The sequence below is a fragment of the Rhinolophus ferrumequinum genome, chromosome 4 (genome assembly GCF_004115265.2).
Source record: "Rhinolophus ferrumequinum isolate MPI-CBG mRhiFer1 chromosome 4, mRhiFer1_v1.p, whole genome shotgun sequence".
NCBI lineage: Eukaryota > Metazoa > Chordata > Mammalia > Chiroptera > Rhinolophidae > Rhinolophus > Rhinolophus ferrumequinum.
In genome coordinates, this window is record NC_046287.1 from 45,063,629 (window position 1) to 45,078,492 (window position 14,864).

General features: G+C 40.1%; 1 protein-coding gene across 1 annotated transcript in view; it reads left to right on the forward strand.

The window, feature by feature from the left end:
- Nucleotides 1-5,860: 5,860 nt before the first annotated feature.
- The window catches only part of CLYBL (citramalyl-CoA lyase), a 218,572-nt gene continuing 209,568 nt past the window's right edge, over nt 5,861-14,864 (forward strand). Inside the window, 1 exon segment of the mRNA XM_033104835.1 lies at nt 5,861-5,945. Coding sequence (XP_032960726.1) covers nt 5,887-5,945 — 59 coding nt within the window. The 5' untranslated portion in view covers nt 5,861-5,886.

Sequence of the window (14,864 nt, forward strand, 5' to 3'; positions counted from 1 at the left end):
AGGTAATCCAGGATAATTTCCTATCTCAAGATTTAATCACGCCTGAAGTACCATATTCACAGGTTCTGGGGATTAGCAGGTAGACATCTTTGGGGGGAGGAGTTTGTTATTCAGGCCATCACACAGGTGATTAAGAGGCAGCAGCTGGGGAGCAAGATAATTATTAGCATACAAAGTGAATTAAAATAACGGGAAATTATGTAAAGAATAATCTTGGCCTCAAAGATTCAGCACTTGTAGTTCAATGTATGCTTTGAGCATCTAAAGTGTGCCAGGCACTGTTCTAGGTGTGTGGGATACGTCAGTGAACAAAACAGATAAAAGTCCCTACCCTCATGCGGCTTACATTCAACAAAGACATCACAAATAAACCCGTTATCGAGTAATGGAGAAGTGGTTAAGTGCTAGGGGAGAAAAGGAAGAGTGGACCAGGGGAAAGGTTGGAAGAACCGCGAGGGCGGCGTCAGAGAACTCTCCGCCTTCATACACTAGGGGGCGCTGTAGCACAGTTTGGGCAGCTGAAATTAGAAAGGGGCCTTAGTTTTATGCAATCAGTATTGGGAAGCCTGAAAGAGTTTTAGAGGTTAGCTAGTCTAACTTCCTCAGTTTAGAGAAAAGTTAAGGCTCACGTCTACAATGTGGCCACTACTTATTCTGCATTTGGCCTAAATTTGAAAGACAGTCTCCTCTCTCCCCAAGAAGGCCAGACATAGACGTCATGTTATCAAAGGCAGCTCCTGCCAGGAGGGGAGGCTGGGAGGGTTTTATATCAGAACAGCAGGAGGGAAGGATGATTTCCGAGTGTAGTTCTGTGTATGTCACTGTTGAAAAATCATTCCACAGAACTTCTAATGTGCCTCTTTCTAAGTGCAGTATTCTGAAGTCTTAAATCAGTGACTCCTGCCCATCAGCCTTTGAGATTCAACTTTGGTGAAAATAACCTATATCGGTGAGACACCAAAAGGAAGGGGAAAATAGATTATGATAAGGAGCCTTTGGTGTTTATAACAAAAGAACAATGCAGCTTCATTTTCCTAATCGTTACTGCTTTCAATGGTTATTTAAGCTATTTAAGCTTTAAAAAGTAAAGTAAACCACATTTTTATCCAATATCTCCTTGGGTGTGACTATTTCCCAAAAGTGTAGTTGAGCCAGTACTGTATTTCTAAAATTAACAGTGAGAGTTATTCATGACAATTATAAGAACACGTGGTAACAATGTAACCTTTCTATTCAGACCTGTATTTTTTAAGACACCAATTGGTTGAGACTTGAGCATTCATTCCAGTGGTTTACATTCTGGCCCCAGACAGTCCCTTCCAACTGCTGTGTTTTCTCTGCTTGTTTTACTCTTCCCTAACACTTTCAGACTCACTCTCCATGTCCTGGGTGGCTGTGCCTTTCTCAGCAAAACCCCCGGGTTTCCCTGCCCCTCTTACCCAGAGGGAGTTGTAGCATCTTTTCTGCTTCCATATCCCTTTTCCCCATATCACCAGAGAGCCTCAGAACCCACCCATTTTTTCCTATTTACCTGTCTGCCTCTTTCACTAGACTGATAGCTTCTTTTTAAAATCTTTTTTATTGTTGTGGTTAAAATACACATAACATCAAATTTACTCTTTTAACCGTGTGAAATGCATTAGTTGCATTACGTACATTCACGTTGTTGTGCAACCATCACTCCATCCATCTCCAGAACTTTTTCATCTTAGAATTGAAACACTGTACCCATTAAGTAATAACTCCCCATCTCCCCCTCCAACCAGCCCCTGGCAACCCCTATTATCCTTCTGTCTCTGAACTTGACTACTGTAGGAAACTCAAATAAGTGGAACCATATCGTATTGTGTGTGTGTGTGTGCGCGCGCGCGCGCGCCTGGCCGCTTTCACTTAGCATGATGTCCTCAAGGTTGTTCATCCGTGCTGTAGCCTTTGTCAGAATCATTCAATTAGCTTTCTGAGGTCAGGAATCACGTCAATAAATGTTTAAGTCTGAGTTGAAAAAAATGGGTGGATATGAATGTAAAGTAATGAGATCTGTAAACAATCGCAAAAGGGAGGTAAGTGTCCTGTGCCAACACAGATCAAGTACCTAACTCCCTACGCCAAACAGCCGCTTCACTTCCACCTTCCAGATCTTATGCAAATGTCTCTTGTGAACAATTCCAATTTGGACCCACACAGGCAAAGGAATTCTGGGAAAAGGGGATCCATCTGAGCTGGGTCAACAATGTCAAAGCAACCACAATGCTATTAGAGCGTATTCCTGACAGGAGAAAGCTTCCATGTTGACCAGACATAGATAAGAACCAAACTCTCAGCTTGTAATTTTACATAGTGGATAACTAGAAGAATTGTCCACAGATGGTCTCTGGCTCCATATATTTCAAACTTTGTTTCTCTTCTATTAGCCACATACTTCTGGGGGTCAGGTGCCCTAGGGGGCACATTGCTATTGGGATATGGCCTCTGACCTTGTACCTTTATGCAGGTGAGTCAGTACAGTGGGTAGTAGTTATTCCTGGAAGCCATTTCTTTGTACAGTTTGTGAACATATTGGTGAGCACTCGGAAGAAGCCCATGCAAGTCAGGGGCCCTAAAAATTAACTTCCACTAGCTCAGGGCAAATTTGCCTCTGGCTCTTTCTATACAAAGCATTAGTTGAATTTATTTTTGTTTTTAATTTATTAAGAATATTTTCCAACATACACAAAGTTGAAGAACACATAATAATCCCCACTCCTGATTCCATTTCTCTCCAACCCACTCCTACCACCCTGATCTATGCCACCATTCTCTTTGACCTGGACTGCTAAACTCACTTCCTAATTGCCCTAATTCCAGTCTCACCCACCTATAACCATTTCTCCTATAATGGATAGAATGATTTTTTTTCAAAACTGAAAATCAGATCATGCCTTGCCCCTGCTACAATCCTTCCAAGGCTTCTGTGGCTGAGACTGGTTTTATCCTAACATCCTTTCTCTCCTTCTACCTCAGTAATAGAACCTCTGAAGTTTAGGTGAGCACATGGAGGCCCCAAATAAAGAATACGTTCTCCAGCGTTCCTCCTTACACTTAAGTGTGGTCATGTGACTGAGTTCTGACCAATGAGGTTGTGTGCAGTTTCCTGGCTTGTCCTTAAAAAGAGCAGGCTCTTCCTGCTACTGTGACAGACACATGGCTGAAGCTATAATAGAATAGGTCATGAGGTAAACTTGGGAATGAAAGTAATGCATTATGGAGCAATAAGATACAAGGGGCCTGGGTCCCTGACATAATGGACCAACCCACCAGCCCTAGAACTCCTACCTAGACTTTTACATGAGAGAAATAAACTTCATCTTGCTTAAGCCCCGTTTATTTTGGGTTTTCATCATAGTGCGACCTAATTCTAACTAATACTGCTTCTCATCACACTTAGAAGAAAATCCAAACTGCTTATCAAAGTCCAGAAGGTTTCACATGATGTGGTCCCACTCCGGTACAATCCCTCCACTTCCCCTCACTACGCTCCAATCACTCTGGCTTTCTTTTTTTGCTGCTTAAACACACACACACAAAAAAGAAAGAAAAAAGAAAAAAACTAACAACCCACTCCTGCCCCATGTACCTACCACCCCGCTTCAACAAGTAATTACCAGTGTTGGTTGATTTTTCTAGTACCCATCACTACCACCCCAAATTCATTACTCTCTCAGGGTGTGATATTTCTGGTTCTTAGCCTCCTTTCTCAGATCTCTGCCAGGTACTTACCCCACCAGATTGCTTAACTCAACAAGCTCATGGGTCTTATAGAATTATTCACCCTGATAAATCTCATATGTTTTATTAATGCTCTTGGGGCAAACATAACTTTATTTCCTTTCAGTTTTAGGGACTGTGAGTAAAGACAGATTTGACTAGCCTCAAAAGAAAAACTCTGGATCCTTTTCTCTATTAGAGCTAGAAATACATCCTCCAGAAATCCACATTCTATGTAGATAAGGTTTTATAAAACTTTATTTAAAATATATCAAAATTAGAAAACAGTTCTTAAAACCTACAAGTTTGTAATCTCATGAAGAAGTTCAGCAAAACCACAACAGTCCTGGTGAGAATGGGTAAAGCTACAATTTCTTCAAGCAGAATCTGAAAGAAATTGAATCCATTAGCAAATAAGTCTTTGGAAGTCTTACTTTATGTAATAAACCTTAGGGTCAGGGCATTCTTAATAAGGATAACCACTCATATGGCAGTTCTCAGAGTTATAATGAGGCTGGTGGAACATTTTCATCTTACATTTATTAAATATCTGCTGTTTACAAGTCGCTGGGCCAGGTGCTAGGGGCATACAGCAGTGACCGATATACCACGTTCTTGCTCTCAGAGTTCACTCTATTCCTATACTGGATGGTGTTTCTAAACCAGAGCACTAACAGCGAAGGTGGGACTGCCCGCACATCCCAAGCCCTGCCCCCTAAGTGATAAAGACTCATCCAAAAAGCTCACCTGATTGATAGGTTCCTTCCATGTTGTGAGCTACTATTTCTCCCATTGCGGGGAAGGGAACAATAAGAAAGTAAATTCACAAATACACAAGTAAACATTATGATGAGGGCTGTGATGGAAATGATAAGGTTGCTGTGACAGTGAAATTGATCAGGGTGTGGTGTGTGTGTGTGTGTGTGTGTGTGTGTGTGTGTGTGATACTCCAGTTTGCGTCATCTGCATAGGCCCCTTTGCACAGGAGGCAGGTGGGGAGAAGTGTCCTGGAAGATGAGAAGGTGTAGCGGTGAGCTTTCTGGGGATTGGGAACAGACTGTGCAAAGGCTCTGAAGTGGGAGGGGGCTTAGTGAACTTATAAAAACGTGGAAAGAAGACAGGGGGCTGATATAAGATTGGAAAGACAGGCAGGGGCCAGATCATATAAAGCCTTCAGGGCTGCAATACAGAATTTGGGTTTTACTCTAAATGCTTCCCATTAGAAGCCACCAAAAGGTTTTAAGAAGGGAATTGATGTGGTCATAATAACAAGTAACTATCACTCCTTGAACACTTGCTCTGGGCAAAGTAAAGTTTTAAGCTATCTATTTATCTATCTATCTAAACTCAATATATCCTTATAACAACCCTATGAGGTGAGTACTATTCATAGTCTCATAGACAAGGAAACTGAAGCACTGAGAGCTTAAGTAACTTGCCCAAAGTCACACAGCTGGTAAACTCTGTTTTAATACCTTAGCAGTCTTCCAACTGTGAAGTAGGAGGAATTTTATTTGCTGAAAGACTGGCAGGAGTTGCAGTGAAAGTTGTGTTTGCTGCAGGTGACGTCAGCAAGCAATTCTCTGGCTGAGAAAACTGCCAGCAGCTGTTCTGATCCTATTACGGGCATACGTATATGTCCCCTAATGGATTAACTGTTAACCAAGCCGTGCACATGGTGAGGTTCACAAACTTTTGGAAGACAGTAATTTAACAACAAAAACAACAAATTCCTAGAAAATGTGGCCTGTTCTGGCTGGGAACAGGCAAGGTCTGTCAACAGCCGCCTTCAAAAACCCACAAGCACGGGGAGAGTTGGATTCAGTCACCAGAAAAACCGCTCAAGAGGGAGCCATTCATTTGAACCCTCTGCTCTCAGGCCCCATGGCAGCCGGGAAGTTCCGATGGCGCATGGGAGCAGGTATGCAGAGCAGGGAGGACGTGGCTTCAGGGACAGAGCGGGGCGTGGAGAAAACAGCCAGACACGCATCGCGGAGGCAGGTCGTGAGAGGGGCGGGGTGAAGTTAGGGCGTTGTGGAATGAAGAGCATTGCGTTGCGGGGTGTGATGACGTGGGGGCGTGGCCCGGGGCGGGGCGAAGTGGAGATTGACATGGCGGGGGCGGGGCGCACGCGTTGGGAAGATGGCGCTACGTCTGTTGCGGAGGGCGGTGCGTGGAGCGGCGGCGACGCTGCCGAGGCTGTGAGTGCAAATCCCCAGTGCCCTGCCGCTCAGCGCGGCTCAGCCCCGCAAGCGGGTGCGTCCTCCCTGACTCCCGGCGGGAACCTTCACCGGCCGGAAGCACCGTGCGCCTTCTGCGCCTGCTCGACCTGTGTCTTCCAAGGTCGCAAACGCCCTGGGAGGGTCGCTTCCATTGCCTATGCTTCCTTGGGAGAGGGCCCTTGCTTGGGCCCGGAAAATGGGTACAAACCTTAGATCTCTCAGCCCCAGAAAACAAAGCTGGCCTCCTCCACAAATGGTAACCGTGAACCTGCAGATGGATGTTTTATAAAAGGGGTCCTGGAGCCAGCCGCAGAGGCTGCTTACCTGGTGAATAAGAACACCCTCCCTTCATTGGTTCAGCACAGCGGTTCCCAAACTTTTGTTCTTAGGACCCCTTCACTCGCGAAAAATTATGGAGGACTCCGAACAGCGTTTGCTTGTATCTGTTGATTTTTACAGTATGAGGAATTAAAACAAATTTTAAAAATATTTATTTAAAAGTAACAAACCCATTACATTTGAACACAAATGACATCTTTAATGAAAAATAACTTTTCAGAAAAAGTGAGAAGAGTGGCATGGTTTTATATTTTTGAAAATCTCTTTGGTTTAATAAAGGACAATTGGAGTTTCATGTCAGTTGTTCTGGAGGAAATTTACAAGGAAATTCTCGGCTCACACAGACGCAGATACTAGTTGGAAAAGGGAAGACCTCGGAGACCCTCTCCTCTCAAAGGGTGTCAGGGACCCACAGGTGTCCTCAGACCACACTTTGAGAACCACTGGTCTAGCATTTGTCTGTTTGCTAACTACATATACATACCATGTTTCCCCGAAAATAAGACCTAACCGGACAATCAGCTCTAATGCGTCTTTTGGAGTAAAAATTAATATAAGACCCGGTCTTATTTTACTTATAGTAAATAAGTAAGGCATTCCTTACTTATTAGGAATAAGAGGGCATTCCTAAAAATGCCCTCTGTGCTTCAATTCTGTGCTTATTTTACTTATAGTAAAATAAGACCGGGTTAAAATAAGACCGGGTCCTTATAATATAATAATATAATTAATGTAATATAATATAATAATATAATACCGGGTCTTATATTAATTTTTGCTCCAAAAGATGCATTAGAGCTGATTGTCTGGCTAGGTCTTATTTTCGGGGAAGCACGGTAAGTTATCTCATTTGATTCCCTGACCACCATGTGAAGTCTGGTGACTTGTTTATAAAGATGAGGAAACTGAAGCTCAGAAAGGCCAAGTGACTCTTTCAAAGCAGAGAACTGCAGGGTTCCCTTCAGAAACCAAGTCTATGGCTGGGGAAGTGTTTTATATCCCTGCTTCCTGAATCACCAATATCCTTTGCCAGGACCACCTGGTTTTTTGTATGCCACCTTCTCATTTCCTATACCCAGGCCAATACATGGCTCTGGGCTTGGGATCACCCCTGGCACCAGGAGAGGCATTGAGGTGTGCATGCAGACCCTTCCAGAAGGTTTCTTCTGGCCTGTGAAGGGGTCAGCTTTTGTGGGCTGTTCAACAATGGGTCCAGTGCCCACACTCCATCACCTGCTTCTAAGGCATTTGGGGCTCAGCAAACAATGCACTTCACCTCCATTAGTACACTGTCTTATTCTCAACACACCTGCACATCCCACCAAGGCCATGGCAGTAGGCTTTTATGCAGCGTGCTTTCCGGAGTGTATACCCTGTGTTAAATCCTCTGGTCCTGGCACCTTCAGAACACTGGGGGATGAAAGAAGTAAAGGTGCTGAATGTCACTTTAGAGATGCCTTCATTTCTACCTTCGTTGGGTTGCACTTCAGGGTCAGGCCAGCGGACCTGCTTCTGCTGGCTTTTTTCTTCTGTTTTTAGAGCATATCAGCACCACTGCTGATAGCAGGGACCATTCTTGCCCCTCTTCCTGACCCTGCAGCATTTGCCCCTGATGCAGTGCTGTCCCAGATGCTTCCATTCCCATCCTGTCTCCAGTCCTGCTGCTCTTTGTGGCCACTGCTTATGTAAATACTCTGCCCTCAAGTTGGGGGAGATAACTTTCCAACTCTTACGTGTGCTATTGCCAGGGGTGTCTTTTAAGCCCTCTCAGCTAAAAGAGCAAAGAAATATATGTATGAATAGTACCCCATGCATATACACACTTATAAATATTTCTATCTGTAAGTATCTGTGTCTGCATTAAGCTAGACATGAGTTCATACTGTCTCCAATTCTAGTCCATTATGAAAAAGATTATTCTAGCCTCTTCCCCTTCCTTATTTGTAAATTTTCACTTCAACAGTGAGAAACCTGGCTTTCACCATTCCTGTCCAGTTACTTAATTGTTCAGTTTCAACATACACATATAGTCTGACAATTAAGTTCGCGAACTCATCCTAGAAAAAGTGCTACGTACCTCATTGCTGAATATCACTATGGTCACCTTTGAAGTGCTCCCCTTGGGAAGCTATGCACTGATGCCAGTGCCTTGTCCACCCTTCAAAGCAATTTTGGAACTCTTTTTCTGGAATGGCCATCACAGCTGTCGTCGTTTTACCCTTGGTGTCCTGAATGTCATCAAAATGTCTTCCTTTAATATTTCCTTTATCTTTGGGTAAAGAAAGAAATCATTAGGGGCCAGATCAGGTGAATAGGGAGGGTGTTCCAATATAATTATTTGTTTACTGGCTAAAAGCTCCCTCACAGACATGCCATGTGAGCTGGTGCATTGTCGTGATGCAAGAGCCATGAATTGTTGGCGAAAAGTTCAGGTCATTTTCATCTAACTTTTTCACGCAACCTTTTCAGTACTTCCAAATAGTAAACTTGGTTAACTATTTGTCCAGTTGATACAAATTCATAATGAGTAATCCCTCTGATATCAAAAAAGGTTACCACCATCGTTGCAACAAGTTCGGGAACTTAATTGTCAGGTCTCGTATAGCAGTATCCGAATTGTTAGACCATACTCTTTGGGAAAAAATCTTTATCAACGAGAGTGCAGTGCTTATGTAGAGTTTCTTTCCCTTTAGACTTGCAAGCTCCCTCATTTCCAGAGTTACATGGGTTAACACATTTTTCTCCGATCCCCTTCAGTGAGGTTGTTTCATACATTTGTAATACAGTTAGATTCTCCTGTGACAGTCTGCATTCTTTCCTGGGATCCATGTACCTTTCAAATGATTATTTTTTTAATTGCATATTTAAGGTTCACTCTTTTTGCTATAAAGTTCTCTGGGTTTTGACAAATGCATAATTTCATGTATCTGCCATAACAGTATCATACAGAATAGTTTTACTTTCCTAAAAATGCCCTCTGTGCTTCAATCTAGTCATCCATTTCCCCTCCATCCAAACTGCTGGCCAGCACTGATCATTTTACTGATTCTATAGTTTTGACTTTTCCAGAATGTCATATAATTGGAGTTATACAGTATATAGTCCTTTCAGACTGCGTTCCTTCACGTAGCAATATGCGTTAAGGATTTTCCATGGTCTTTTTATGGTTGGTAACTCGTTTCCTTTTATTGCTGAATAATATTCCATCGTGTAGATGTACCATAGTTTGCTTATCCTTCACTTATTGAAGGACATTTTGGTGACTTCTAGCTTTTGTTGATTATAAATAAAGCTGCTATAAACATTCATGTGCAGGTTTTGTATGGACATTAGTTTTCAAATCAATTGGATAAATACCTAGAAGTATGATTGTATGATTAGATTATATTTAGCTTTGTAGGAAACTACCAAACTGTCTTCCAAAGTGGCTGTACCATTTTTTTATTCCAGCCATCAATGTATGAGAGTTCCCATTGCTCCGCATCTTTGTCAACATTTAGTATTGTCGGTTAAAAATATTTTGTTAGACGTTCTAATAGGTGTGTAGTAGTATCTGTTGTTGTTTTAATATGTTAATTTGTTTTACATTAAAATTCCTTGATGTCAAATGACATCAAGCATCTTGTTATATGTTTATTTGCCATCTCTGTATCTTCTTTGGTGAGATGTTTATTTAGATCTTTTGCCTATTTCTTAATTTGGTTGTTTTCTTATTGTAGAGTTTTAAGTATTATTTGTATATTTTAGATATAAGTCCTTTATTAGATACATATTTTACAAATATTTTCTCCCAGTCTGTGGCATATCTTTTCATTCTCTTAACGGTATCTTTTATAGAGCAGATGTTTTTTATTTTCATGAAGTCAGGTTTATCAATTTTTTCTTTCATGGATCATGCTTTTAGTGTTGCATTTAAAAACTCATTGCCAAATCCAAGGTTACATACATTTTCTTCTATATTTCTGTCTTCTAGAAGTTTTACAGTATTGTGTTTTATTCTTAGGTCTAGATCCATTTTGAGTTTAATTTTAATGATAGGTATAAGGTCTGTGTCTAATTCATTTTTTGCTTATTGATCCAGTTCCAGCCCATTTGTTGAAAAAACTGTCCTGTCTCCATTAAATTGCCTTTGCTCTTTTGTCAAAATCAGTTCACTATATTTATGTGGATCGATTTCTGGACTCTCCATTCTGTTATATTGATCTGTGTATCCATTCTTTCGCCAATACTTTGCTGTCTTTATTATTATAGCTTTTTATTTCTTTTTAATTTTATTGGGCAATATTGGGGAACAGTGTGTTTCTCCAGGGCCCATCAGCTCCAAGTCATTGTCCTTCAATCTAGTTGTGGAAGGTGCAGCTCAGCTCCAAGTCCAGTTGCCGTTTTCAATCTTTAGTTGCAGGGGGCACAGCCCACCATCCCATGCGGGAATTGAACCGGCAACCTTGTTGAGAGCTCGTGCTCTAACCAACTGAGCCATCTGGACACCCCTCTGGCAGCTCAGTGGCAGCTTGTTGTCTTCATTCTAGTTGTGGAGGGTGCAGCTCACTGGCCCATGTGGGAATCGAACCGGCAACCCTGTTGTTCAGAACTCGTGCTCTAAGCAACTGAGCCATCTGGCAGCCCGATTATTGTAGCTTTATATAAAGTCTAGAAGTCTGGAGGGTGTCTGTTCTCCAATGTAGGTCTTTTTTTGTATTATGTTGGCTATTCTGAGTCTTTTGATATCCATAGAATAGCTTGCTGACATGTGTTTGAATCTACAGATTAAGTTGGGAAGAATTGACATCTTAACATATTGAGTCTTCTAATCCATGAACATGGACTATCTCTCCACGATTCCAGGATTTATTAAAATCTTGGTTTCTTTCATCAGAGCTTAATAGTTCTCTGCATATAGATCTTGAACATGTTTTGTTAGAGTTATACCTTAGTATTTCATTTTTTGGGGTGCTATTGTAAATGATACTGTTTTAAATTTCAAATTCCAAATATTCTTTGTTGGTATATAGGAAAGCAATTGACTTCTTAATATTAATTTTGTTAATATCCTGAAAGTTTGCCATAATCACTTATTCCATGAATTATTTTTTGTTAATTCTTTGGGGTTTTCTACATAGACAATCATGTCATTTGCAAACAAAGGCAGTTTTATTTCTTCCTTCCCAATATGTACACCTTTTATTTCTTTTCTTGTCTTATTGTACTAGGTAGTGGTTCCAGGAGGATGTTACATAGGAGTGATGAGAGGGGACATTCTTGCCTCATTCCCAATCTTAGGGAAAGCATCCAGTGTCCCACCATTAAGTCTAATATTAGCTGTGATGTTGTAGATGTTTTTTATTCCCCATTTGCTGACAGTTTTTTTTTGTTGTTGTTTGTTTTGTCATAATGGTGTTGGATTTTGTCAATTTTTTTTCCTGCATCAATTGATATGATCTTTCGCCTGCAAACGTGGTGGATTACATACATTTATTTTTGAATATTGAACCAGACTTGTATACTGGGAATAAATCCCACTTGGTCATGGTGTTTAACTCTTTTTATACATTGTTGGATTTAATCTGCTAATATTTTGTTGAAGGTTTTACATCTATGTTCATGAGAGATACTGGTCTTTAGTTTTCCTTTATTATAATGTGTTTATTTTGTACTGATTACTCATATATGTATGTCTCATGTCTTTTCTGCTCCTGTAGTCCCTTTATACTGCTTTCTTTTGCATTAAGTTAATATTTTCCAATGTAATATTTTTAATGTCTTTAATGATATTTTCACTATTTTTAAAGGTTTTCTCTAGGACTTACCATATACATTTTTTAAATTGTGGTAAAATATATATAACATAAACCTTGACATTTTAACCATTTTCAGTGTACAATTTAGTGACATTATCACATTCATACTGTTGTGCAATCATCACCACTATCTATTTCCAAAGTTTTTTCATCACTCCAAACAGAAACTCTGTACCCAGTAAGCAATTACTCCTCCTTCCCCAGTGCCTGGTAATCTCTAATCAACTTGCTATCTCTCTGAATTTGCCTTTTCTAGATATGTAAGTGGAATCATACAATATCCTTTTGTTGCTGGCTTATTTCACTTAGCATAATGTTTTCAAGATTCATCCATGTTGTCGCATGTGTCGGAACTTCAGTCCATTTATGACTGGATAATATTCCATTGTGTGTATATTACCATATATATCTTAAGTTATTAGAATCTATGTTTGATTTATACTAATTTAACTCCAAAGATAGAGAAATGTTACTTCTACATAGTTTTATTCTCTTATTTTTTTGGTGGTGTTATTATTATACATGCTATATTTATATAGATTTGTAAACCCAGTAATACATTGTTGTAGTTATTACTTACATAACTTTATGTCTTTTAAAGAAACTTAGAGGAGATGTAAGCACACATACACACACACCATATATGTAACTTGTTATAGTAACCTTCTTATTTACTATTTCTGGTTCTCTGCATTTGTTCCTGTGGATTTGAGTGACCATCTGGTGACATTTCTTTACCCAGTATGTCTTTGCTGACACCCATTCCTCTGTACTGTTATTGACAAGTATAACACTTCTCCATGTTGTAGGCTTAACAATACAGTCATATACTATTCTTTCATACAGTTGCTTTTTAAATAGGTAAGAGAAGAAAGGAGCAGAAATGTGCATTTGGGTTGTGTTTAATAATTGCATAATTACCTTTACCATTCATTGCTCTTTGTGTATGAATTTGAATTATTGCCTGGGATCACTTACTTTCAACCTGAACTTCCTTTAGTATTTCTTGGAAGTTGGGTCTGCTACCATGTTTCCCCGAAAATAAGACCTAGCCGGACAATCCGCTTGAATGCATCTTTTGGAGCCAAAATTAATATAAGTCCAAAAATAAGACCGATAGTCTTATATTAATTTTGGCTCCAAAAGATGCATTAAGTGGATTGTCCGGCTAGGTCTTATTTTCGGGGAAACACAGTAGCAGCAGCCCTGTACTTGTACATGGCCTTTTAGATTCTCAGGAATATGTCAGAGCTTTTCAAAACCCCCCATGGACATCCATTCTCCAGCTTTTCCTGTTAAGCTTTTTTGTTAACCCATTGTTTGCCCCGTCTGTTATGCACCATCTCAGGTAACACGATTTTAGATAATTGCTTCTGATTGTTTTCAACAAAAGTCCTCAGGGAAAATGCTCCACTTTTCCCTGAGAAATCCACTTTTTTGAGCTCTCAGTCAGGTCAGCTTTGCAAGTGGGGTCTTCCAGGGAACCACCAGACAGGTCAGGTAGTGACAGTTCTCTGGGAATGGGGCTTTAAAGAGCTCTGATCCTGCCCTGCTTCCTCCACTGGTTGCCAGCCTGCTGGTTTTCACATGACTGTGGCTGCTGACTTGCAAGGCTCCCACCAGCTGGGGCGAGGGTAGAGGGTAAGTTTTAAAAACCCACATAATTTGCTATTCTTACCAAGATTCATCCATGTTTCTTGAATAAAGGCTCTCAGATTGCTGCAAGAATTTGGTTCATTTCTAGAGTTCTGAAAAAGTTGATTCTGACAATTTTTGTCAATATTCTCATTGCTTTTATGGAGGATAGGATTTTTGAAGGTCCTTTCTCTGCAATTTTGCTGAAGTCTCCCTGGCCTAGAGTTTTGATCAAGAATGGATTTGAATTTATAAAATATTTTTTCAATATCTATTGTGATGGTTATATGGCTTTTCTTCTTTAGAGTGTTAATATGTTGAATTAGATTGATCTACTTTTTTTTAATTTGAATCACTTAATATTTATTTATTTATTTATTTTATTAGTTTCAGGTGTACAAAACAATGTACCAGTTAGACATTTACACCCCTCACAAAGTGATAACCCTCCTCCCCCAATCTGCTACCCCTCTGACATTGTATACAGCTGTTTCAATTCCATTGACTCTATTCCCTATGCTGTACGCCACATCCTGTGAATATATATATATATATTTATATATAATATATATATAAATATATATATATATAATTTCATATATATATATGAAATTATAGTTGACATTCATTATTATTCAGCTTCAGCTTTAGGTGTGCACTGCAGTGGTCAGGCATCTACACCGTCCATGAAGTGGTCTCCCTAGTAAGACATGTGCCCATCTGACACCCTACAAAATCTTTACATTATTGATTACATTCCCCAAACTGTCTTTCATATCCCCGTGGCAATCTTGTGGTTACCATTTGTGCTTTCTAATCCCCTCACCTTCTCCCTCATCCCCACCCTCCTCCCATCTGGCAACCCTCAGTTTTTTCTCTGTATCTCTAAGCTTGTTTCTGATTAGTTTGCTCATTTATTCTGTTCTTTAGATTCCATAGATTGATCAACTTTTTAAGTTAAGCTGAACTTGTAGTTCAGGAATAACCTCCACTTGATCGTGATATATTATTTTTATATACTGTTGGATTGAATGTGCTAAAATTTACTTTAAAAATACTTGCATCGATGCTTATAAAGAATTAGCCTATAGTTTTCTTGTACTGTCTTGGTCTGGGTTTGGTATGG